General features: G+C 43.6%; 1 protein-coding gene across 1 annotated transcript; it reads right to left on the reverse strand.

Moving 5' to 3' along the window:
* On the reverse strand, window positions 1-26235 carry LOC115814386 (T-lymphoma invasion and metastasis-inducing protein 1-like). Its single transcript, XM_030777212.1, has 25 exons — window positions 25342-26235; window positions 23495-23963; window positions 22579-22751; window positions 22140-22364; window positions 20856-21041; window positions 19207-19353; window positions 18905-18979; window positions 17876-18046; window positions 17015-17119; window positions 16167-16248; window positions 15794-15880; window positions 14183-14395; window positions 13964-14064; window positions 6868-7053; window positions 5920-5988; window positions 4981-5106; window positions 4481-4589; window positions 3715-3894; window positions 3190-3308; window positions 2710-2818; window positions 2260-2318; window positions 1786-1891; window positions 1400-1487; window positions 820-992; window positions 1-611 (listed from the first exon to the last, which is right to left on the reverse strand). The coding sequence occupies exons 1-25, from the start codon at window positions 26233-26235 to the stop codon at window positions 1-3; spliced, it is 4863 nt and encodes a 1620-aa protein (XP_030633072.1).
* Between the last annotated feature and the right edge of the window lie 292 nt (window positions 26236-26527).

Raw genomic sequence — 26527 nt, forward strand, 5'->3', positions numbered from 1 at the left:
CTAACTCTGGGTTTCTGTCTGTTTGTCGCCGTCTGGGGTGCTGTCATCGCGACGTACCCAGATGACTTCGTCCTCGGCGGGTCCCTGTTCGTCCACGCTCGCGACAGACATGGCGCACTGCTTCCCCACGGCGGACAGCTTCACAGCGTGCGTATTGGCAGGGGGTGACTGGGATTTGTAGTTTTCCGCGTCCTCGGCCAGTTTGCCCTCCGCCTCTTCCGCTTCTCCCTCCTGTTCTCCGTCTGTCGTGCCAGACTCCAGGGACAGGGCTGAAACGGGACCCTCCAGGTCCGGCTCGGTGGAGGGGCTGGCGGCAGACTGACAAAAGTCATCGTCGTCACTCAGGATGTCTGTCTCTTTGACGTCCTCCTGGTCTTCGTAACGGTCCAGGTCAAACTGTTCCTCCACCCAGCGGTCGGTGTCGGCGGGGGGGGCGGAGGGCTGCTCCTGTTGCTGCTGGTCCTGAGGCTGTTTGGATTGGGGCTTTTGGGCGTGAGGTGACTGACTGAGAGATTCACCGATGGCGTCTGTGTCGAAGACGATGTCCGTGTCGATGGTGAAACGGTTTCTCACCAGCTTCCTCCTGCCGAGCGTCCTCGTCGGAGCGGATACTACACCGAATGACAAATGAGGGCGTTACACACGTCCATTAGGACGTTTACAGTACATTCAGCATGTGGAAACCGTCAGAGTATTACGCCTTGTAAACAATTACGTCAGGAGTACTGCAATTTATATACTCTACAGGAAACATCTTTTGTTGATTTTTGACATTGTTATGTTTGGCAATATTTCATTGGAGTGTAGGCGTTTCTGTACCTGCTCGGTTCATGGCGGGGCGGGCACCTTTCAGGGCACACAAGCGTTTGCCCCCAAAGGGCACATATTGCTGGTTCAGGGGCAAACTCTCAGTCTTCAGTAGCTGCCTGCGTTGTTTGTCCCGTAGTATGGAGTGAACCGTCCTCAGAAAATCCTTCTTACTGTCCGGAGAACTGTTCAAGCAAACAGAGTCAATCAGTAAACTCACTGCATTCAACTCACTTACGAACCAATTACATGTAAACACATTCAAAATAAATGGACACCGTGTACAGAGCTAAAATTACAGCCTGTAATTCAGACAGTAATAAATGGATGGTAATTGGGTAACTGCAGTACAGTAATGGAAAATTTATCCTTTATTTGCCTTTGCCTGGCCAAAGACATTCATCACAAAAAGGCATTCAGCCAAACTAGAGGCTCATATACATAACAAAGCTGCCCCGTTTTTGTCAAACATACAGGCACCAGTGTAAAGGGATTTTGTGGTTAAACAGGGTGATATACATTTAATTATATGAATATTAATAAACAAGCATTAGGCAGCGAGAATAGTTCTATTTGGCTGTGAGATACTTACCTGCAGCAGAGGTGGAAAAGTCTCTCAGGCCTGCCCTCTGATTCAGACTTTACATGGACTATCTCACACATGGCTGTGCCCTCTCCATCTGCCATAGGAAACACACAGACACACACACCCACACACACACACATACACAATGACACATGCACATGCACGCACGCATGCACACACACGCACAAGCACAGACACAGTTATTAAACAGAAGTTAGGAGGACGGATTCAATCGTGTATCGTGTGTTTAAATACCGGATAATTAAGGGATTAAGCTTTATGATTGTTTAACGAAGCTTATATATGAATAAATCCCTATGGCATTAATATGTGTTCCTCATGAGGGTGTTGCACAGCTACTGCATAGCATTTCCACAGATGGATATGAATACCTGTATTTGACAGAGCTCGGACCTGCAGAGCATCAGTGGGGATCATGTGACGAAAGCGGAAAGGATCTTTCTCTTCTCCCGAAACAGACATTCTGTGTGAACCACCCTGACACACAGAGAGAGAGAAAGAGAGAAAGAGAGAGAGATTGATTTTCAGATAAATTTATACATGCTACACATCGCCCACTATGTAATACAAACACACAGACCATGCCAAACAAAGTATGCAACCCCTTTTTCCAAAATATGATTTAGATGATGTAGATGCTGCGGACGGTAATGGCACTAAAGTGTGGGAGCATATTGTGTACAGCGGCTCTGAATGAGAACAGTGAATGGCCCACTGAGCCGGTTTTAAAACACTTGAACAAAATGAAAGGTACAAGCACTTAATGGCTAGAGCGGCAGGATTATTCGGAGAGTTTCCACACCTCTTTAGTGAGGGATGTTAAATATAAAGAGAAGTACACTTACGATTTTTTTCTTCTGTTTGGAACAGTCTTTGCAAACAAAGACCACGGCAGTTTTGAAAACTAAGAGAAAAACAGAGAATAAAAAAATCACGCAGGATTAGAAACAGCAGGAGATTGCCAGTAATCTAATCGACTATACAATAAACATGACAGATTAAAGGAATATTTGTTTATCAGGTTTAGCAGTAAATACAGAAAAAAATCTATAAAGGCACAAGAACTAAATCACAACAAATTTTCACGAAGCATCGGGAGAGAACGTCAAGTAAAGCAGTTTTATTTGAGTAGACTCGGGTCTATTTCACAAGACTTTGATTTTGTTCAGTGCAAATGCTGATAAAACAGTTTTATGTCTTAAACTTTATCCACTTCTCTCTTTCTGAAAAAAGGAAAACAGGCGTCTGGCCTGGATTCTTTTGCTAATCAGAGGTAGCTAGTGCACAAAACCCACCAAATGTAGACAGCTGTGGCTCCTTTTTCCACTTTCCGAGAGAAGACGGCGGATTGATCCATGTCACGTTTGTGTGCAAGAGCAAATCCCCCATCGACAGGTCAGCAACCTGGATAAGATACAGTTCCTATGTTACTTTATAAAATTTGCTATAGATTTTTTTTTTTTTACATTCTATGAGTGCCATTTGAAAGTGTAACATCGCAATTTATTTAAGTTACACGGTGCTTAAACATGAATATATGACATACATACAAAGCTATGAACAACTCCAAATATAAAACTGGACTCTGTATTGTTGAGCGCTGTGTCGTGAATTCCAGTGTAAAAGAATGACTTGCTGCATCATCTGACAATCAGGTTGTGTTAAAACTCCAGTGTTGTGATAGACAGCGTGTGGGTGGGGGGGTGGGCATGCTTAGTAAAATAAACAGAGGGAACTGACTCATCTAAACAGGCCTGAGGTAACACCCATCTTACCTCTTTCTTCTCTCCGGTCTGTTCGGCAATGAGCTGATCAAACACAGCGCCAAACTCCTCATGGATCTTCTGCATTTCATTAATGTGACTGGCCACTTTGTTCATGGCTTTCACTGCAACTGCACACAATGGGAGAGGGGAGCATTTATTCAAGACGGCCGGGGGGGGGGGGGGAGGAGAGCGTCGCATGAATTCACAAACAAGGTTTTTCAAATGTTAAGCAGGCCCGTTGTCACACCCAGACGCCCTGACACGTGTGTGTGTCCCCACACACACACACACACACACACCTACTGTGCACACAAACACAAACAGAGGTGCGAATTCACGCACACAAACACATATGCTTACACACAAGCAGACACAGTAACAGAGACATGCATGTGCACACGTAATCACACAAATATAGATATGCTAAAAACATATGTATGTGCGCGTACGCAGGCACACGCACGCACGCACGCACGCGCGCACACACACACACACACACACACACACACACACACACACACACACAGGCCTCACCATCCAGGTGATAGTGTTCCTCGCTGTCAGGGTCCGTGAGAGAGTAGAGCTCTCTCAGTAGGAGTGGGTATTTGAGGACTCTCTGGATGGGTTTGATCAGGTATGACTCCAGTGTGGAAGAGTGCTGCTGCTTTGGGTTACGCTCATCCAGAAAGGCTTTGAAGTCAGGATCTGTCTTGGCTTTTCAACACAAACACACACAAAAGCACACACGCACATGCACACGCACGCACATACACAGCGAATATCAACATGACAATCAATCGTGAGATTTACAGACATTCACCACAATCTCATAACTTCATTTAATTTTGATTAGGTATCTTGTTTTAAAGGTTTTTCAGTACTATTGGCATGTTTCGTACTCATACATTTTAATCATTTGTTAAATTTTTGTTCACTCTAAAACTTCATAAACTTACAGGAGAATCGCTACGCTTCACTGGGAGACTAAAATCAATACGTTAGTACATAATTTAAATGAGTTTCTCTGTGCTTCTATTGACCCAAAGCATATGGGTCCAGATCCAGCAGAGAACAAATTTAAGTGGAGGAGCAAAAGTTGGCCCGTTTTCTTTACCTGGGGCAACAGTATTATGGGAGGTCAGATTTTTCTCCTGACAGTTTGACACCTCCCTCAGATTTACGGCGCAGTGAAGCAGGATGCAGCAGGAGCATTAAGCTGCGCTGCAGCCGGTAGATACGGAGGAAGATCTACGTCTATGCCTAAAAAGTGGAATGTTCTTTGAAGTCCTAATTTATGTACCTTTGACCAGGACTTTGGGGACTTTGGTGTGACTCGCGCAGAAAGCGCTGTAGATCTTAAAACGGTCGGCGTAGTAGAGGAAGGAGCCGCCCAAGGAGAAGAGAATTTTCTGGAAGAGTGAACAGAGAGCAGATTGATTACAGAAAACAATTAAACGGACCTGGTGTGGTGTTAACATAACACAACCGGCTACTGTCTTAAAAAAAAGAAAACAGTAGTTAATAAATAGCTACAAAAAAACAGCATTGAGGTTATAACCATCCTCAGATTTATTTTATTTATTTCTTTTTTTTCTTACACAATGAAGTTTAGATCTAAAACCCTCGTATCCTTGGGATTTGAAAATTGCATTGTATCGCGATATTCAATACATCCCACACGTGCGTGACTATCGGTACATTTTAGCTGCATCAAACGATCAGGTTAGAAACATTGCTTCATTAGAATTTCAAAGCATTTCATTTGCTTTTTCCCTCTCCTTCTCTCCAGCTGGTACTTACTTTAAACTGATCCACTCTCTCTAACTTCTCCAGGTCTGGAACTAATCTTGTCCCATCCTCAAGGGTCTTGAGAAACTCAACCTGGAACTCCACCATCTCAGGCAGGTTCCCAAAGAGTACATCAAGCTATAACGATATTACACCACCAGAAGAGCTTAGTATCCTTCCCAACCAAAGCCTGGACATCACTGAAATCTTTTTTAAATTTACAGGCTGTTTCGCCACAAAGAACATAAAGTTTTGGTGGCTATTTTTTATAAACATATTATTATACACGGCAAACGTATCGTCATGGCCATCATTAAGTTATTAAAAAATATATCACTGACATGGTTTGATTCAACTAAATACAACGAAAACGTAATTATTATATTGCTGCTTCTGGATCAGGTATTGATTGTCCATGGTACAACCTCTCACCTCTCAGGTATTTAACGTTTTTAATAAATAAAAAACTAAGACATAGGTGTTCATACATAAAAAGAATCTGCTGTTTATTTATTTATTTATTTGTTTGTTTGTTTGTTTCTTTTAGTTCAGCAGTTTTTCAGCTTTTCTAGCCTGTTCATTGTAGCTGATCTGGCTTCTCCATGTTTAATCTGATCTAGTCTGAAATGCACCACAAACACTGATCACATCATCACAGAGCCAGTGATGGATTTCCATAATCTAGAGCATCTGTGTTTTATTTCCAATACAGTTCTGCTGAGACTGCCACACTTGTCTTCAACCCCCCCCCCCCCCCTCCTCCCTACTCCCCCCCTCTCCTCTCTTCTCCTCCTACACAACATCCTCAGCCAGCCAGTGTATGATTATGAAATAGCATTTCCCAGGCCAGGATATGCTGTTTGAAACTCCGCTGCCATTTCAAACAAAAACGAGTTTTCGCCCCTCAGTCGGGTTCAAAAGCTCAGGGAAGGGGGAGAATGTTTGATTTACCTCGTCCTGGCTGAGGAAACTCTCCTTCTGGAGTGGTGTTAAGTACCTTCCAATGAGGCAGTTAAGATCCTGGAATTATGAGAAAACAGAGAAAAGCTCGTGTTTCAAAGCTGAATATACACAGTGAGTAAAGACAAACATACACTCACTGACAACAGATAAAGCTCAAAGCGTTTCATTACTTCGAGTATCTCTTACACAGTGCGCGGTGTAAGCCTTTGTACTCTTTGCACTGAGTAAATATTAGAATTCTCTTAAAGTGAGGCAGATATTAACATGACAAGGCATTGTTGCCAAATTAATGTTTGATCTGAGGTAGAAGCTGCAGTTAACAGGCCCTGAGGTTTTTGGGTAGCTTAAGTTCACAAAATGCAACCAAAACCCCTGCTTTGAGTGAAAAATGACTTAATGATTAACCTTTCAGATCTACTGCGTGCTATTCTGCATCAAATAGCATTCACAGTGTGAATGTGTCTTTTTTTTTTTTTTCCTTTGCTGCCTTATCCACAGACTAACCCAGTTACTATGATTCAAAGAGCCTAGAATAAGGCTAGGCACCTCAGGGACTCAGCTGTGTTCCACAACTACCTCCCAGAGGGAAGCAGTCATTCATAGAGAGGTTACAGAACAACTAGACATAAATGACATGGACCCGGCTCTAAATTGATCAAGCTTTTGACAGCAGCCATGGATCACCCAAACAGTTTCCACATTTTCACAGTAAAGATATAGCATCCACTCGGCCGAAGGCTCAGTCACGCCACACGCTGACTAATGGAAAGTTAGATTAACACATTGTCCTGGCGTGTTATAATGCGTCACAGAAAACAGTAAATCATATTTAAGGCAGCATAAAGAAAATCTCATAGTAGGATTTAATGTAAGTGGATATAACACGCAGAGCCGATGTTTTCGATGCGCGGACAGATGCGGAAGAGCGATACTGACTTTGACGTAGGTGCGCTCCGTCTCGACCAGCTCGCAGATGACTTTGCGGAGTTTGTCCGCGTCGGAGAGCTGGCGCGGGGTGGCGGTGGGCGGGTGGGGCGAGTCCGGACTGGGCGACGGGGAACTGGCCTCCGAAGGATTCATGTCATGGAGGCTGCGGCAGAAAGCGGCAACTTGCTCGGTGCTCTAGCAAGTGAGATGGACAGGATAAGAGACAGAGAGAGAGAGAGAGAGAGGAAGAGAGAGAGAGAGATAGAGAGAGAGAGACAGAGAGAGAGGAATGAGAGAGGAATGAGAGAGAGATAGAGAGAGAATGACCAAAAACATGAGTGACACTCATTCTCTCCTGAAAGCGACAGAGGGTGGAGAGGATGTACAGTAATGAGGACAGTGACATCTGCCATCATTAGCACACTCGCAGCATCACACATCGAGCAACACAACTTACACTTGGCACTGTCTTCTGCTGCTAAGCATAGATTAATATGCCTGTCTTCTCAATACTGATCACTCGGGCAGGACGGAAAGAGAAAGAGTGAGAGAGGGGAGAGAGAGAGAGAGAGAGAGAGAGAGAGAGAGAGAGAGAGAGAGGCACGCTAAAAAAAATAATTTCACTCGTTTGTTCTATTTTCAGCCGCCCTTTATCAGAACACTAGTTCTCCCTCCCTCTGTCACTCTCTCAGCTCTTTCTGTCTCTATCACTCACTCTCTCTCTCTCTCTTTATCAGAACACTAGTTCTCCCTCCCTCTGTCACTCTCTCAGCTCTTTCTGTCTCTATCACTCACTCTCTCTCTCTCTCTTTATCAGAACACTAGTTCTCCCTCCCTCTGTCACTCTCTCAGCTCTTTCTCCTTTTCTATCGCTCACTCTCTCTCTCTCTTTATCAGAACACTAGTTCTCCCTCCCTCTGTCACTCTCTCAGCTCTCTCTTTCTCTATCACTCACTCCCTCTCTCTCTCTTGTGTTTTTCTTCCCACTGACAGCTTGGTGGTGTATTGATCTCTTTTTCCTCTTCCTGAATCAAAATCAAAATATGAGCACCTGTCCTCAGAAATGCGTTGCCGTAGAAACGGGCGTCATAGCACCAGAGCCCAAATGTCCCAGTGTTACGTAAAAAAAAAAAAAAAAAAAGAAAGAAAAAACTGACAGAACACGAGCATCAGTCAACACATAGACATGTTGGGGCTACAACATCCTACCGACTGAGCTAGCAGTCACTGAATGCCAGTCTTAATGAAGACAGGAAGTTCAGAACTGATTCTCTGCCAGGACTTGGCAAATTATATATATATATATATATATATATGTATTAGCACAAAATGTTCTTTAATAAACGAATGTCAAAAAAGGCAGATATTTCTCTGTGTGAACCTTAGAATACTTTTTTGTGCGTTCTATTCTCTCCACAAAATAATTTAGTTTGATTTCACACTGTTTTCATAAATTATAAAACGTATCACTGCATAAATAGGGTACGGGTTCATACCATTATATGAATCAAAGATACATGTAAGCGCATTGCATTTCTTTCTTAGCGTGTAAACAAAGCACAGGTGAATGAATATAACAATGCACCTGCATTTTTCAGACATGTACTGGGATTACACTGCTCAGAAAAGAAGGTTAATTGACTCCAGCTTGTTACGAGCTAGAAACATTTTAGTGCTTTCTTTCACTGTCTCCACTGTTCTTCAAATCAGACCCCAGCTCTTCCTGCTCTCTGAAAAAGCACATTGTGTTTTGGACCTCCTCCTCCTCCACGGGTTGGGAGCAAAGGGTGAATATTACAGTGGTCTTTCCTTTACCAACGTTCATTATACGCCCTCGGGCAAAGTCTCACTCAAAGACCGACGGGAAAGATCACAACAAAGACTGGCAGATCAAGGCAACAGTACACATCCTACACGCATGGCTATATATAGTTATCCGTCAGAATATCGTTTGGCCCTTACCTGGGAGCAAAAAAAAGAAAAAAAATCTTAGCAAACAGGTCTCAGTTTATCTAAGACAACACAGGAACGCTGTGATGTAAACAAACACCAAACACAGTGGTTTGATATCAATCCATCCACGCACAGTTCCAGTTCAAATCAGAGTGTGTAATTAGAACTTTCATACACCAACAATTATCTAAGAGGGCCAAAAATAAAACACACGCTCTCCGGACACTCGGGAGATTTTTAAATACAAAAACAGTGCCCTGCACAGCCGGTGTGGGAGCTATGCAAGCCACGGGGGAACAGAAATACGTGGGAAGTGGCTCATATATTGGAAGAAAAGGGGATTAAAATGAAGAGAGATCATCTGTGTGTTTCTTCTTATGTCATCCACTGTCAAATGTGTGATAAAATGAATGAACAAATGCAGAGGGGGAAATTTCAGAAGTAAATGATCATTACCGAATGAAAGCCAGCGAAAAAAGGTAAACAATCAGAAAAGGCCAAGCACTGTACATCCAAGGTATTGCAAACCGGGACGTGTACCCCCCCACAAAAAGCACCGTCTAAGAGTATTTATTACCCTCTCTGTGCGTCCTCCACGGGAGCAAAGACAGAGAGACAGAGAAGAGCTCCGTGACTCCATCGTGACACGCAGAGATAAGACCGTGAATCTACCGAGAGAAAGCAAAGGTCACGCAGTCACGCAGTCTCAGCTGAATCTGTTTCTCAGATCGTCCTGCAGCTTGGCAGAGCAGAGCCAGAGGCATCACTCAGCTAATGCAGAGTGTATCAGTTAAGTTTGATGAAGGATGTAATGAAGACTGAGGGCATTCTTTAATAGTTTAAGTGCTTGATCCCTAATGTGCCAGAACCTTGTTGTTGTTATCGATTTCTTTAAATTGTATTTACAGGATAATGCACACCGCAATGCCCCAACCGATCCTCCCCTCAAAACACACGCGCATGTACACACACGCACACACACACACCACACACTCAGCATACATACAAGTAAACACACGCGCACACACACACACACACACACACACACACACACACACAAGCATGCATTCACACATACACACACATGCGAACACGCGCACACACACACACATGCATACATACAGCCACAAATGCACAGGTACTCTTAAAGGTTAAAAAAAAAACCTGGAAATGGTACATTTCGATGCTGAGCACCAGCTGGAGGCACAGCCTAGAGGCTCCAGAAACACTGACCACGCATTGATCAGGACATCACAAACAATACAGGAAGTCGTGTCTCCATTACCCAACAGGATAACAGACAGGTGTAAGCTGTAAAAGTCTGAGAAAGACAATCAGCACTACTGGTCGTACCGGCCGTCCACTGACAGGACAGTACGGAGAATCGAGCGGGCAATGATAGCAAACCGGTTAAGCTGATCTGAAAGACAGAAAGAGAGCAAGCTCACCAGGTGCAGCACGTCATAGATCGACTCAGTCGAACGTTTGCTGTGTTTGCTCCATTTCAGGACGGACATGGCTAGGTGTAGGAATACCACCCGGTTTAGAGGAGGAGAGAAAGACACAGTCAGTCACAAGTGTCCAATTGTGGTTCCTGCTGTGAGAAACGGCAGCCCCTACAGTGCCTCTCTCCAATACATCCCCTCACTTTATGCTGTTTCGATACCAAGACAAAAACAACAACAACAACAACAACAAATTAAAAAAAAAAAAACAATAGAAAAGCCACCGCGGCAATCGTGATGAAGTACAGGAGCCAGGCTAAGCCTTTTTTCCTTTCGCCCACCTCCACTTTTAAGTCCCTCCAACTCTCCTCCTGCACCCTTTCTTTTCGCCTCTCTCTGTGTTGTGAATGTGAGCCTTACTGAAAATCCGGCTCTCTTTCTCTCTCCCTCTCTTTCCTCTATGGTCTGGCTATGAGCAGGCACAGTGAGACAGAGGAACTGCCAAACTCCCGACCGCACTAGCAGTGTAAACAACGCCCCATAATAACACTCATGTCCAGCGTGAGCTGTGAGGATGAAAGGAGAGAGGGAGGGAGAGAGAGCGGAGAGAGAGCGAGAGAGAGATGAAGTGGAGGGAGAAAGGGAGGGAGGGAGGGAGGGAGTCTCCTCTCCTTTGCAAGGTTGCTGCTGTTGTGTGGGATTGGCTAGAGCAAGCTCCACCGCAGCGGAATATCAATGCAGGATTCGAAAAGGGAGAGAGAGCGACAGAGATGGAGAGGGAGGGAGTAGGTGTGAGCGAGTGACGGAGCGGGCTGCGGATGCAAAGGATCACGCAAGGGGGGGAGGGGGGGGGCAGAGAGGCACAAACGCCATCCCAAAAACGAGGGAAAAGAATCCATCCCAAAACTCTAGCGGTACAGTATTCAAACACGAGCTCTCAAGACCGGGACCTTTCATACTGCCGCGTTTCTCGGCGAGATCGGAACCAGTGCGGGAGAAGCCTGCACACTGAAGGCATCACTTTTATCAGGCTGCTCATTACACAGGCTGGTCAGATGAAGATGAGGATGGAGACGGGTGAGAAACAGACTTCAGGATATAATGAGCGATTGTGGAGGCGCCGCGACACTTCCGTGGGCAGGCACTCCAGGAGAGAAGTACTGTATGTGAATGATAACACACGCTGAGCGCTAGTGTCCAGACTGCGGCTACAGCTCAACCCCGCGCTAATGACTTTCAGTCAGTTCCCATGCCACCGGCGTGAAGCACGCGGTCTACATGTTAAAACACAACAGGGGAGAGCGGGGAGAGAAACACGCCGATGAGAATGCACGACAGAAAAGTGAACTTACTGCAAAGTCATGGAACAGTTAAATCACTTTGGGCAAAGTGCTCAACTGCATTAGGTGTCAAATTCACTCAATAAGATGAAAACAGCTGCTGTTGCCGTGGGACACACCAGTGCTCACACGTCAGTCTAAGGAATCGGTAAACCCGATGCTAACCCTAAAAACTCATCAGTTTCACCCTCAAGTACTTTTGTTCTGAATAAAACAGACATAAAAATGAATTATGCAATATGAAGCTATAAGCTGTCCTTATCTGTCGAGTAACACTTGAGTGAAAGGCTGACCTACCCCGTGGGGTCTTCTGTAAAGCGGTACAGGATAGATGCAAAAATGGCATTGGAAGTTCATACAAAATAAAGTGACTTTCAGCTGATACAAGCCGACTCTAATAGTTCATACTGGTCCGAATACTTTAGCAAGAATGAGCGCGCAAGTGTTTTTTTAGTTTTAGTTTTTATATTATTATATATATTATGGTTATGATCATTCTCAAACACATGAGAATAGTAATTACCATAAAAAAGAAGTCACAAAATTACATGACTGCCAATTAAACAAAATAGTGCGCCTCTAACAATGACAATGAAATGCCTTCACTAGCTACCTCACCTGCACTACCAAAAAAAAAAAAAGAAAGAAAGAAAGCCATCTCCATGCTATCCCACATTCCTGCATTATGTTGTTTTGCATTCACCAGCTGTACAAAGTCAACTCAGAAGTGGCTAACCTCTTGTATGAATTTTAATCCCATGCACACTTGAACGCTGCACCCAAGAGTGTGTGATATGAGCTTTGAGTATAATTTTAATCTTAGGGTATTTGAAAATTCCGTTTCAGGTTATGGTATTACTTTTCTGGTTGAGGGGATGAAGCAGGGAGCGGATAAGACTAAGCATGTCAATATCTCTCCTTCAGCCATCTAAGAAGACAAGCACCGAGCACGTGTTTTCTTACACGGGCCGCGGCATTGTGCCCTGACAAGCCGTCAGTCGCCATGAGCCGGAGCTTCCGTGCTTTACTTTAATCTCATTAAACCCGTTAGCGGTCCCATAGCCACCACAAGGAACAAAACAACAAACTGTCAACTCCTCCTTAATCTTAGCATCAGATGCTGCTTATTTTGGATGCATGTAGGACACAGAAATGGTGTTGTTGTCAAAAGTTCCCTCTATCGATATGAGCGCCTGCTAGATGAATGAAAGGTAAACGTACACAGCATTTCTTTCCATTTGGATGTGCAACACTGCGAGTGAATTCATGTTTTTCAGATGTGTGTTCTCCGTTCATGCCCTGCATAAATATTTAGGAGCAATTAACGTTTGCGGCAACAGATGTTAGCGCACTTGCGTACGCTCTTGAATGTGTTCTCTTTCTCGTATTCGTGACTTGGCATATCGCTGTGAACATGCGTGTTCTTACATGTTCTTAGTACAGAACCCCACCCCAACCCCCCTTATCGTGTTGTATTATGTTTCTTTTTGAGCACTTAACAAAGGAAAAACTCAAGCTATGACCCTGAGCAGAGCGACTGGCTATTTCGTGTTGTCTGTTGCCTCCCTCCTCTCTGTTTTGGAGTTAAAAGACTCGAGAATAAAACGATCTTAATTACAATCCATGATCAAGCAATTAAAATGCGAATCGAATCAAAAGGACATCCATATCATAGGTACTCCCATCAAACTGACTAATTAGCATCAATCCCCATGGCTGCAGGCATTAAGACAGATGCACTGAGGAGATTTCAAACAGTCATTTCGTTAGAAGATAAGACAACAGAGGCACCTGCCATATCAGGCTTCCTCAGTAATGAAAGAGAAAAAGACAAACTGCCATCTCATCTTCCTTTGATTAGAATTCATCCTTTTACCGATAACTGAAATGAGGTAAAAATGAGGCAAACTTCCATCTACAGTTGCATGTCCTACGAAAAAAAAAAAAAAAAAAACAGGCTCCAGAATGCAATTGTGCGGCCTCTAAGTAGATTGTAACAGGATGAGAAGCAGCCAGAAACAGAAAAATTTTTCCTGTCTCTTCTGCTGAAGCAACAGAATACAAAGTAGACATTTAGACTGAATTTTCTTGTGGAGTGCACAGAGTCTAAGCAAAGATGCAATTAACTGTTGATTCCCAAAGCTATACAGAGCGAAGTGATAAACACATGAATAAAAAAAAAAACTGTCTCATTACCTACCTAGATCAGTGTATTTTGCTACCCAAAATATCCGTGACATTTGAGGTACCAAAACAAGGCATAAATCTTATACCATAAAATGAATCCAGCCATAACCATAGCATAGTACTGTACATCTGTAAATGACTTGTACTGTGGATTAATGAGCACTGGTCAGAACTCCTTACCTTGCCACATTCTTCACTTTCCCTGAAGAGTTCTGAGTCATCATCGAGACTGTCCCCTGAGAACTCCAAAATAAGGCCAACGCCGTCGTCTAAAATCTCCTCTGTAGAGAACCAAACCGTAGAAGGCCGTGTTAGAACAGAATACCGTGATGTGAAGAACCAGAGAGAACAGCGTTAGAACTTTATATCGTAATGTTAACTGAAAAGTTCTTCACTGACCCTGACTCTGGGAGAAGATGTCGGTATAGAGCTCATCAGCGGCATCTGACCGGCGTGGGGGCAGATAGCAGAGCTGTCGACGGTCCACAGGGGGCAGTGTGTTTACTGTTAGAGAGAGCGAGACATGCGAGAAGGCTGCTTTCATGTCGGCAAAGGTCAGACTGCTGGAGTCTTTCCCATTCAGCTGGAGAATCTCATCTCCTGCATTCAGTCCTATACAGAAAGGTACAGGGAGAATACAGACGTTTAGTGAAAGAGTCCATTCATAGCGCGGAGTGTTAAACAAGGTCTTCCAAGTAGTCATCTCTCAACAAGATTCTTAACGTATGAAATCTGACCCGTTAAGAAAATGAGATTTTTAAATAGGATTTTCAATTAAAGATCCAATTCAAGATTTCATTTTACAAAAAAAAAAAAAAAAACTGGAATTTTATTTACGAGTCGGGTTTTTACAGGGTTAAGAAATGTGCTTCCAGTCAAATTCTATTAAAGCTATTACGGATCGTTCCACCTGCGCCGTTCATTGTATGCTGTTCTGAATCAAGCGAGCAGAAAAATTTCGCACTAAAAGAGGGAGTTGTTCATGGGGCCATCTGAACTGACAGTTTTGCAGTTTAGATGTTTGTGAACATTTGATGCGTGAAAAAAGGGGATGTGCATGTTATGCAAACTGCTTTCCTACAGGCACAATCACCCATAACAGAAGCTTGAAACTCCTCATATAAATATCTTTGTAGAACCATATTACTATACCCCATGCATACTAATGAGTTTTATGAGTCAACAAAGCCATTAAAGCCCAATACTGTTTTTAAGACTGAACGGGAATATGTGTGATAGAAATGCATTCCGGGTTGTTGCTTTTTTTTTTTTTTTTTTTTTTTATGTTATTTATACTAAATTAAATAAAAATCTCCAGTGTTGCTGTAGGTAAAAAAAACATTTTCTGGACTAAATCTGCTGTCGTTATCTTCTTGCCTCATGCAAAAAAAAAAACAAAAACTCAGGGGTCTGATCCAGTTTTCTGGGCTGGAAGAAATATCACAGAGAGCTACACAGCTGTGATTATAAGCTAGCAACACCTCTGCCCGCGGCCCCCCCACCCCGCTGTCAAATCTAACATTGAGGTCAGACGCGGAGCACGCTTTCTTCACCGCACATTGGCGTGTCAATGCGAATGCGTTTTCAGAGTCGCACCAGACCAAGCCTCGATGCTAACCGAATGTAACGCGCTTGACAAATAGGTGCGATATTGAATACTTTGCTAAGGCGCCGAGTGTAAATAATGTGATGATGCACGTGGTCTATTAATGGCACTCGGGTCACGTAGAGGTATTTCTCTTTTCTCTCCTGCCCGCCTCCGTGCTCGAGCATTAGTCACCACACATTTCTCATTCGCGTCTCCTTGAGCCCCCGTAGAGAACTCTCTATATGGGTTACGTAACATATTGTGCCGCGTAGCTGTTTTACAGTCTGCGCGCTGTCTGAAGTCTAATGGGACTTGAGGTCTTGTGACAGTGCTTGGTGCCTCCCATAGAGACCCATTCACTTAGGGAACATGCCTATGTCTCTGTGGAAAAACTAATTACGCAGAGAAGAGAGATAGTGAACCTTTGGCAAAGGCTAATCCTCCGGCTTTCACATCAGTGATGTAGAGCTGTTGAACACTGTCCTCCTCCACCACTGAAATAGAGAAACCTGACAGAGAGAGAGAGAGAGAGAGAAAGAGAAAGAGATCATTTGACAGCCATCTGCCTCTGATAACATAGTTCAGTACACTGAAGAGTGAGAAAAATCTCCAATCAGTGAAGAGGAGACAATTAGTCAGAAGTGTGTGTGTGTGTGCGAGAGAGAGAGAGAGAGAGAGAGAGAGAGAGACTAATGGATTCAAATACAAATTTTTAGCACTTAGCCTAAGATTCTAAAATTGAGTAAAGTAATTGGAATGGCACAAGAATAAGAGAGAAATTAATACGCATCTTACCGTAACCAATCATGCAGGATTCATCACGGTCAAACTGGATGACCCTTTTAATCTTGGAGCACAGCTCAATCTCCTTATAAAGCTGGGAAGATATGAAACACATGTGTCGATTTTTTTTTTTTTTTTTTTCGGAATTCAGCATTCCCCAGTGCGACAAAGAGTCGTTCTCTAGCGAGTCTGTTAATGACGGTAAGGCACAGCGCTTTGATATTCTACATTCAAAGCGATGGGACTGAACAAACAGCTTGCAGAGATGCACTTTGCGCCAGAAACATCATTGCTTTTTCTTTTCTTTTTTTTTTTTTGTTTTTGCTTTTTTTGCTGAGCCTGTATTCCGGGCGAAGACAGCTATGAGTCACTGAAGCACAACCTGAACCACATCATACACAGACAAGACCAAATTAAAGCAGTATGCAAAGATGCCCGCCGCAATGCTTCGTGCGGTTCTGTAAATAAGGCACAACCTCGTGTCCCTGGGAGAAAAGTCCAGGTTCTAGTGCACTGAAAACAATGCTCCAACTCATAATCACCATGGTAATCACTTCACAGGGCTTTTAATACGCCGTGACCGTGACTATATGCAAGACATTAGAGTTTCAAAATCGTTCAGTCATTGAAGATTCAGTGCACATGGCATTCAACATCACATGAATCTAAAAGGATGTCTGGAGGGCCTGAAATGGTGACTCTAATCCATTGATATAGAGAAAGAGCTTTTGGCATGAGAGGATGCAGAGCTGACAGTTTGGATTTGTAAGTTGAGGGGGGAATATGACAGATAAGCTTATCTGTGGGGGTGTGGTGTGGTGTGTGGTGTGTGTGTGTGTGGGGGGGGGGGGGGCACTTACCAGGTCATACACATCCTCTTCAGGTTTGGGGATGTAGAATTGCACTTGGTTTTCTATTAGAAACTTTAGCCGCAAGTAATGTTTGGTGGGATCCAGTTGGTGTGCCTTCAGAGTTTGGCCGAAAAAGAGGCAAAAAAAGAAGATAGAGCTTTTTTTAGGAAAGAGTTCTTCTGCCAAGTGTACACTTTCTTACAGCAAGCCAGATGGCAAAGAGGCTCCTACAAACATTTAGTTTGAGTTATTTAAGCATTTGAATTCTGGACTGAGCATAATGTCTCCATCAGAGAACAAACAAAACAGCATACACTAAAGATTTAGGTTCCTTTACATAATGATGAAATACCCACACATAAATGACCTTGTGCAAAGAGACTGTGTGTTAAATTCATTGTCAGGATTTTTTTTTCTGTTAGGTGAAACCAGAATATTAAAAAAAAAAAAGGTGAATGTGTTACAGCAGTGAACTTTTGAGTCAGGTTATGGAAGGATGTGAGTGGAATGGAAAGTATGTGGTAAAGAAATCTCTACGCCATGAGCTGTCAATGAAACAGCGGGGACTTCAAAAAGTAAGTTCATCAAAGAGCCAAGGAGAGGATGCAGCCTTTCTTCACACTAAGATTACTTTAAATGCATTTCCTTTCCAGAAATCTCTTTATACTGCAGCACTGAAACTATACAAGAAGCCCACATATAAAAACTGTCCATTTGAGGAGTGTTCTAAAGATATATGTGTGTGTGCGTGTGTGTGCGTATATATATATATATATAAATATCTATATATATATATATATAGGTCTATAAAAATTCTTTCCAAAAGTTGAAATTCAGATGAAGAATGAAGAGTGTAGTAGCTGACTGTACTTTGCAAATGGTCTCCAGTGCGTCCAGAGCGGACTCTCCTGGCTGGATGATGGCTAACACAGGCTGGTCGTTTGGCAGACACACCCAGGACGGGGTGAGATGGTCTGAAGTCCAAATGTCGTGATCCCCGCTGTGTCTTGACAGGCTCTTCACAGGAACCTTTTCACCTTTCTGCAGCAAAACGAAAAGGAAAGAGTAGAAAAATACATGCATAGCTTTAAAAGCTGAATTTTAGTTGGGGGTTTTTTTTTGACACCGTACTTAGTACTGTATAATTCCTAAACCAAGGATAAAGCAGCAAAATAATAGGTGGCTAGTCCTGGATGTTTAATGAACATGTAAAATCTTATCAAGTAGTGAACTCCTCAATGAAAAGACCTGGTACAAATAACGGGTTACAGATGCAATATAGGTAAACAGGTGATAATTTGTTTATGAAGCTTTGTAATTACACTTGCGGCAGTTCAGCTCTTTATTTCATAATAAAAACTGAAACAATGGACAGAGTGACCGGCCTACGGTGGAAAGTGCTGTCTTATGATGAATCAGATCGAGAAAGAAAAAAAAAAAAAAGAACAGGAAATGATCTCACCCTTTCAGCTAATTTTGGATATTCGTAAATCAGACTACAGTAATGTTTATCTCTTGGCTGTGGATATCTGAACTGCTGGGTGATAGATGTCATCTCAGAGCCACTGTTATGTGACAGTAATGTTGGCAATGCCACTGTTCTCTTCAGCGCTAATGTTAAGTGTGCTTCAGTCTCCCTGCCAACAAATTAGACAGAATGAATCCCTATCAGTTCCCAGTAATGTACAATGCTTTTACAAATAATGAGGACTCTCTGGTGTTGTTCAGTTAACCCTGAGCACGCTTGAGTCTTGTACTGTGAATTGATTTGCGAATGTATACCATGTTGTCCTGTTTTTTTTTTTTTTTACCAAGAACATTAAGTCTCTCTGTCTTCTTGATGGGGCGTTTCTATGACTACTAGAGAGTGATATATGAGGACAAATTTTTGTTGCTTACCGCCGTTTCCGTGGCAGCATCCTCACACATGCTGTCCATAGGCTTCTTCGGCGGCTCCTCGCCATCTGCAAACACCTGCAGCAGGAAAATGCTAATGAGTCCGTAATCTACTCTAACGCAGCAATGCAGGGATTATATTTTAATCCCGAAGTTTATAATATGCATTTTTGATGCACAGTAATTAAAAGCACCTGGAAAAGCTTATCTGGAACTAATTTAAGACCGGTGGTAAAAACGGACACAAAAAAAAAACAGACTGTCAATCAAAAGACACCGAGAGAGACCACGTCCTTGCGAAGCACCTGGTTAATGCTGGGATGGCCTTTGGTTTTCTTTTTGGAAGTTGTGTCCAGGCCCCAGAGAGAGGAGAACCTGCTCTTGCGTTTGCTGGAGGAACGGGACATGGCGTGCGTGCGCCGTCTCACTCCGCTCTCGGTGCGTGCTGCCACCTAAAGAGACGACACAGGCCCACGTTAAAATCCCAAACGTACAGAAACGGATCTTCACGCTCAGGGTGTACCTATCTGCTTCAGTCAGGTCATCGTTTAATCAAACATGTAAAACCTGAAAGCAGATCTAACATATTTGTCTTCATCCTTGCTGAGGTTACGCGATAAATAATATTCTGAAGCGTCAACCCAGCTGAAGTGACGTCATCATTTCATTTTTTTTTATGTATGTTATATACAGTACATCGCTCCATCTGAGTGAAAATGAGAATGTGGGGCAATAAATTATACACTTCCTGAGTTTTCATCACTCACAAACTGTACGTGTTTGTTGCGCTCAACACGTACTGACGTTTTCTGTCGTTTCCTGCCAGAGAACTGCGCCCTTGCTCCTGCTCTTTCAAAGAAATGCAATCCATTTATTACCAACCATGCATGGTCTCTGGGCTACTGCTCACTAATGTAACAGTCTTTCAAGTGGAATTAACTCTGTGTGTAGGACGCTTCAATTTATCCTGAGTACACATCTCTGTGTCCCACTCTTTCTCTCTCTCTGTCTCTCTCTGCCTCTCTCTCGCTTGCTCTCTCTCTCTCTCTCTCTTTTTCCTTCTTCCTTCCTTTCAAAACCAAAGCGAGGTTGAGATGTTCTGAAGAGCAAGAACAGCTTAAAAACAAAGTGATGGCAAAAAGATAAGAAAAAACCAAACAAACATTTTAATAATATAGAGTATGGAGACCTCTACTTCAGATCCCTCTGTTCCCCTGTCCTCTATCCTGACACACCCACTCTAACGGCAGCTCGTGTGGGTGGCTCAGAACATGGATGGTATTGATCGGCCCAGACTGTGGCCCACTTCCAAGAGTAAAATATCCTCATCTACCAACGCATACTGTCTTCGTGTCAGAATCAATTACTCTACCACGGCAACACTGGAGAGGCGGCAAGAAACAGGTGACCTAAAATGTTTTATGGGTAAAAACAGTTAAAATTAGCAGCTCTTTTCTCTCATTCAACAGCTTCGGTTATTATTTCTGACCTGAGAACAGGATCTCTCTGTGTAGCTGGTTATGGCCTGAAAAATTCATATTTTCATAGGATTAAGGAAATGATCTGTAGGTGGTAAATGCTACACGAAGAATACAATGAACGTATAAAGCAGGTGTGTAGGATTCGGACAACATTATACTAACATTTTTAAATGTAAAATGAAGGAATATTTCAAATAAAAGAATATTTCAAATGAAGCAATATGCATGCACTAATATGATATTACACACTTTCAAATGCAAATTGTACAAACAGAAATTGTGTGATGATCGACATATTTATGAATAAATACATATTCTATACATCTGGTCAGTCAAAGTACCCAAATAAACCAGGTTACGCTGTAATATAAAATAATTGAAACTGATGCCGACACAGATGAAAAAGTTTCATGTCAGAAAGGTTGGAATGACAGGGCGGTTTTAATTAAGAGTATACGCGGCAGTGTAGTTACCAGTGCATGGAAGGAGGAGACAGAGAAGATACCCAGCCGGCCCATGGCCAGTTTGGTGGGACGAGAGGCAAAGGCCAGTAGACGTTTGGGGTTGGGAAGTTCGCCGCCCTGTAGGCTGGCTAAGTAACAGCGAAAACGGAAAAGATCCATGTGAAACTGCTCCAGATTCTGCTCCCACAGAAAAATCTGTCCAAAAAGAGAGGGAAAAAAAAGGAAGAGTTCATTCTCAGTTAAAACATGAGTGAATAACAAAATAAATCAGGAAATGACTTTATCAGCCGAGGAAGAAGAGAAAATATACATTGCTCGCAGGTTTGAATTACTTAGCAGAGTTGTTTTTTTTCAAAGCTAGCTCAGATTGATTCTCTCTGGACACGAGAACAAGGACGCGGGGCCATTTAAGGAACTGAAGAAGCTCCGTGGCTCTCTTCCGACAAGTGCTGCTGCTGACCCAGCCTGTGCTTTAAGAGCGTGTTGTTTTCAGGGCTAGTGGAACAACACATTGTAAACGTTCATTGGGGCGCCCCCCCTCAGTCACCCAGCAATGTTTTTTTTGGGGGGGGGGGGGAATACAGATACTGAGATACTGCGGAGGGGCCTGACTCTCTGCCAAGTAACCCAGAGAAGAGAAGAGAACAATAAAGCACATTCCACTGGCAGGCAGAAGGCAAGGAAAGCTTGGGCTTTCAGAGGAACAGCCCTACTTCCATTCACAAGAACACAATGTGAAACCTGACACTGCCAAATACACCGCCACCACCTTCCAGTTGGAAACAAAGGCCATCCGATCTCTCTTTTCGCATGTAAACACCCATTAACTTTAATACGAATCTTTGAATTAATGATGAGAATGAAATTGCAATTCTATCAACGTCACAGGTAACAGAACTGAAATTGTGTATCGAGGTAAAAAAAAAAAAAAATTCAATATCCATTTTGAAGAGTCATGGAAATCTACTGAAGCCTATTCAAACTGTGGCAGGGCATTAGTGCAGGTGATGCGCAGGGAGATGTCTGAATGCACACTCTACAAAATAGCAATTCTTTAGTGGTTTTGTTTTCCCTATTCAGGCTTGTTAATCAGTCTGTTGACAATATTCACATTGATCCATGCAAGCAAGTTCAAGGTATAATACTCCCAATAATACGTCCCCTGTAGGACGAGAAAAAGTTTTTAGTAAAGTTTTCAAGTCCATCTGGTAAGTGTGAAAAATTGACACGTATCCACAAAGCCCAGATGAAACTCATTCTCATGTAATATGGTACCACGCGGCCATGCATCACCTGATCTAGTATGGTCTTCCTCTTCTTGGTATCAGTGACAGCAGAGAGCTGCATGTCACCCATTTTCTTCATCTTTTCATCCATGTCAATCTTCTGCTCCAGTTTCTTGATCTCGGCCCGGAGGAACCGGACAGTGTCCTCGCGGTGGTGTTGGCGGGCCACCGCCGTGGCACAGGCTGAGTGGATGGCTGTGATCCAGTTCTCCAGTTCTGTCTGACTGCAGGTCTACACAAACAATTAAAATGCTTAATAAAAAAACAAGTCTTTGGGGTTTTCTTACAGACTCACTGTATAATACAAGAGGTACAGTTCTGCACGAGACTGCGTCTGTATCTGTTTGTGAATAGTCACAGGTATGTGCAACTCCTTCACTCATTAGAACTGAAGTGGTAGATCTTCATTGTGTGATTAGTGTAGACCTTGCCTGTGAGTCACCAACCTGGAACAGAAATGAGTCTCCCAATGAATTGCTCAGACAGAAGACAAAGTCCTTTTTGGGATGTTCTGGGACAGCCTGAACAATGCTGTTTTCTGCCCATACTGCGTGTTTAGGGACACTGTTATGGTCAACACCAGATCGCCCATCCGTCTCGTAGAAAAACAGGGTGCATCCTAAAAGGACAGGCCAGAACACAGATCGATTTAAACGTCTGCTAATAATACATCCACTTAATTTACCAGAAAACTATTTGCTTTTGTGGTCTTAAAGGAATCCTTTCTGAGAAAAGCAAGGGGAAATCAAATAAATAAGTCACTTTTATGGGTTTTATTGATTTAATTCTGCTCTCCAGTGGCCAACATTAAGAAGTGCAGGTTTGCATTCTAAAAGGAAAACTGGCGTCATTCAAGCACTGATTTAATTTTAAACACAGTGCAGCGCCATCAGTCGCAAGACCCTGTAATGCACTTCAGATTTGCTATGTAGCTTTGGAAAACTGCAGACATAACTCATTCCTACACGTTTGCCTCCAAGTGTATTCTGCACATTCAATTCACCAGCCCAAAGTATAAATAAAGAAGTCATAAATACAGAACATAAATGCAATGCTAAAGTAGAATATGAAGGAGAGATGAAACACTGTCATAAAGAGACTTCACAAAATATTTACAAATGCTGCCCAATGCACATTATAATCAATATAACTAACATACTGAACCCCTTTTCATTATCCCTTTTCCCTTAATGTGTAATTAATAGTCTTTGCATACATGCATACCAAATTCACCTGTTTTAAATTAACTATGAGGGTAAATCGATATTGTCCAATGAAAAGTGTTTAGCACTGTTGAACATGCCCTGTATACCATTACCTATATGTATTCTTTCTGAACACTTGACTAGATGCAGCACGCACCTTTGAGAGAAACCCAGTAACTTTTCCACTTGCGGCGTGTGGCCAGCTCCACCTTCTTGTTCTTCTTGTGCACCAAAAAGTTCTTGACAGACAAGCGTCCAGCCTTGCGAACCGTCCCCTGGACGACATTGAGCAGTGGGTCTGTGTGGTAGGCGGAGCTCAGGGTGCCACTGCTCTGCTCATCGCTCAGCCCTGAGCCCCCCTCTTCGGGACACTCCGTCTGGCATGAGCTCCTCTCCAGCTCCTGCCGGAAGTTCTCGTACACCCCCTGTACGCCTTCGCCGGCTCCCGCCCCGCTGCTGCTGCCGCTGTCGCTGCCAGCGAAGGTTCCCCCACCCTGGGTGGAGTACATGGAGAAGGAGGCCGACATGGTTTTGTAGCGGCGCGTCTGGTGCTGAGACTCGCTCTCGGCAGTCAGCCTGTCGATGCCACTGTCCTCATACTCGCTCTCTTCTCCCGCCGTGACATCCTGCACACGGAGACCACCAGAGCAGATTTATACTCTCTTACACTTACCGTAACACAAGCATGGTTCATTTAGAACTAAGGCAACACAAACTGCAAATTGAACCATTTGGTGACTCAGCAACGCAAGCAAGCTCCTACCTTGGTTGAAGAACATTCTGTCTCTTCAGATGCAGAGGACATGGTGGAAATTGTGAAGTAAACATGTTCTACACTCTACGGTTTGTCTACCTGTGCCTGACCAAACTCCAAATCTGGAGATGGAGCTTTGAAAGCTTTAAAATTTGCTGGAGAGCTGCTACCCTGTTGGGGATGCAGCCTGTCCATACAATGCCACTCTGTATTCCTGGCATGCTCCTACAGACATGGGGCTGGGGCTGATGGGAGATTAAGGAGGTCGCACCAAACCAAGCTTCTACAGATGGTCACATGATCATGCCGAGCAGCCCCGACTCTCCATTCATCTCTTGTGCTGGTGCCTCATGGGCAGGGACTTACACTCACACGCAGACACACACACACACACAAACTGACTCACACTAATTTTTACTGTTATGTTCCTCTGTCAGTTACAGCTCATTAGCATAACAAAGAGCCAGTGCATTTCACACAGCCACTGACTTCTGAAACTAGAACATCTGACGCCACCCAGAGAAAAACAAGACACTAAAGCAATGCACAAAAAGTGCTGAGTGTATGAAGATTATGAGCTTCTCAGTCGTTAGAACTGACATCTCAGATACAGTAGCACTGTAACGGAGGTGTTCAAACAATGTATTGATGGAGGCCAGAAAATTCAGGAATTCTGGAAAATTCTAGGATTCTTACAAACATTAAGAATCCAAGGCCTCTCCTCCTGAGCCAAAGCAGTGTTGTGGTAAAACTATGGGGGCTTCAACCATTGAGAGCATTCAGAGCACGCGTCCATATACTCACATATTCATGGAAAGGAGGGAGTGGGAAGAAAAACTGTGGGTGGTTTAACAACCCTAACACAAAAACTCTGAATGAATGAATGTAATGCTTTGTTTGGTTTGAGGGTACCGTTCAATAGTGATTGTGCAAACGTCAGCGTTCTGCTGTCACTTGATGAGCACGCAAGCTTAAACCTCAAACCAAACTCAACTGCTAGCCTCATTATAAAAATGTTCTTAGACAAAATAAATTCAGAGTATTGCTTCCTCCATCTAAATTATGCCACAACAATGGCAGGCAAACCCATTTTAATAGCTGCACACCAGTGCAGCCTGTTGGATGAAGCGCCAATGTTTATGCATCCATATTGAGAACACGGAGCTTTGAGGGCCGTAAGACACGAGTAGAAAAAAACGTTCTAGAAATGTTGATGTTTCAGCATTAACTTAGCATTAACATTAACTTACCTGTATGGTCTGGGCCCGCCTTCCTTGCATGGCAGTTTGATGATTGGTTAGTCCCTCTGACAGGCAGTGCGAGCGGCGACAAGGCAGTGTATATGCACCATAGGTGTTGCCATCATCCTCTTGTGGCGATAACATCTTATCATCCTCATTCTCCCCACCAGCCGCACCGCCCTTATGCCACTTGATGTAGCGGCCATGTGACTGCCTACAAGCAGGGCTTTTGGGGCCATATAGTTCATCTAGAGAATTAGCTCTGTTGCCATCTAGCAGTTCCAGACCCTGTGGGCTGGACTGTAACATCCCCTCAAAGTCAGTAAAGTCCCTTTCATCAGTCATATCCACAATCTCTTCCGTACTGGTCAAATTGTCCTGGCTGAGATCGGACAATGAGATCTCCAGGCTGTCCTCCCGCCACATGTCTGCCGACTTTGAGCGTTTCTTCTTGAAGTTGATGCCCTCTTTTGACCCGTCAGACGTCCTCTGCTGAGGGGTGGCATCACCTTGCCGGGCAGCCTCTCCCTGCCCTGTCTGTTTGGCTGCTGCTGTTTCCATGTCTGCTGGAGCGTTAGCCAATTCGTTATGGAAGGACATGGGGCGCAGGTTCATGGCCACACGGTCCACCCAGATGGGACTGCTGAAGTCGGGCAAGACATTGGCATCGTTGAAAGGCTCGAGTCCATTGTCCGCGAGTGACTGAGGGATGGAGGGCGTGCTGCTGGACCGGGTACTGGTCTCCGAGTTGCGATGTTCCACTTTGCCTGACGGATTGGGGCGCGACCGGTAGGACTGTTTGTTGGAGAGACGTAGCGAGCGGGACATGTGCTTGCGGGACAGGTGGCGGTGACCGTCTCCGTAAAAGGCATGGCTCCCACTCTGACTCTCCACATTACCCATGATTCAGTATCTGCTACAAACATAAACATTTATGAAAGGTTTAAAAAAATATATATTTAAGAGACAGTTTATTGGATAAGTAATCGGTTGATTTCTTTTATCTCCTTCCTAAAAAAAATAGCTACAAAAAAATAGCTGTCATCACTACCAGAATCAAGGAGTTCACTTTTACAGTGAAAATCTGCTCTTCTAATATATATTTCTGTAACTGTGGTTAATAAGCAGTGTACTGATGAGGATTTCAAGCATAGTAATACAACCTGTGATAGGTCAGTGACTTCATTGGGATATC

Source organism: Chanos chanos, chromosome 6 (assembly GCF_902362185.1).
Source record: "Chanos chanos chromosome 6, fChaCha1.1, whole genome shotgun sequence".
In the NCBI taxonomy this organism is placed as follows: domain Eukaryota; kingdom Metazoa; phylum Chordata; class Actinopteri; order Gonorynchiformes; family Chanidae; genus Chanos; species Chanos chanos.

Coding starts and splice junctions, on each gene's coding strand:
- LOC115814386 (XM_030777212.1), bottom strand. CDS start 26,235: ATGGGTAATGTGGAGAGTCAGAGTGGGAGCCATGCCTTTTACGGAGAC. Junction 3,309..3,714: donor GGAACACTATCACCTGGATG/GTGAGGCCTGTG, acceptor CATTGTGTGCAG/TTGCAGTGAAAGCCATGAAC. Junction 612..819: donor CCCCGCCATGAACCGAGCAG/GTACAGAAACGC, acceptor CATTCGGTGTAG/TATCCGCTCCGACGAGGACG.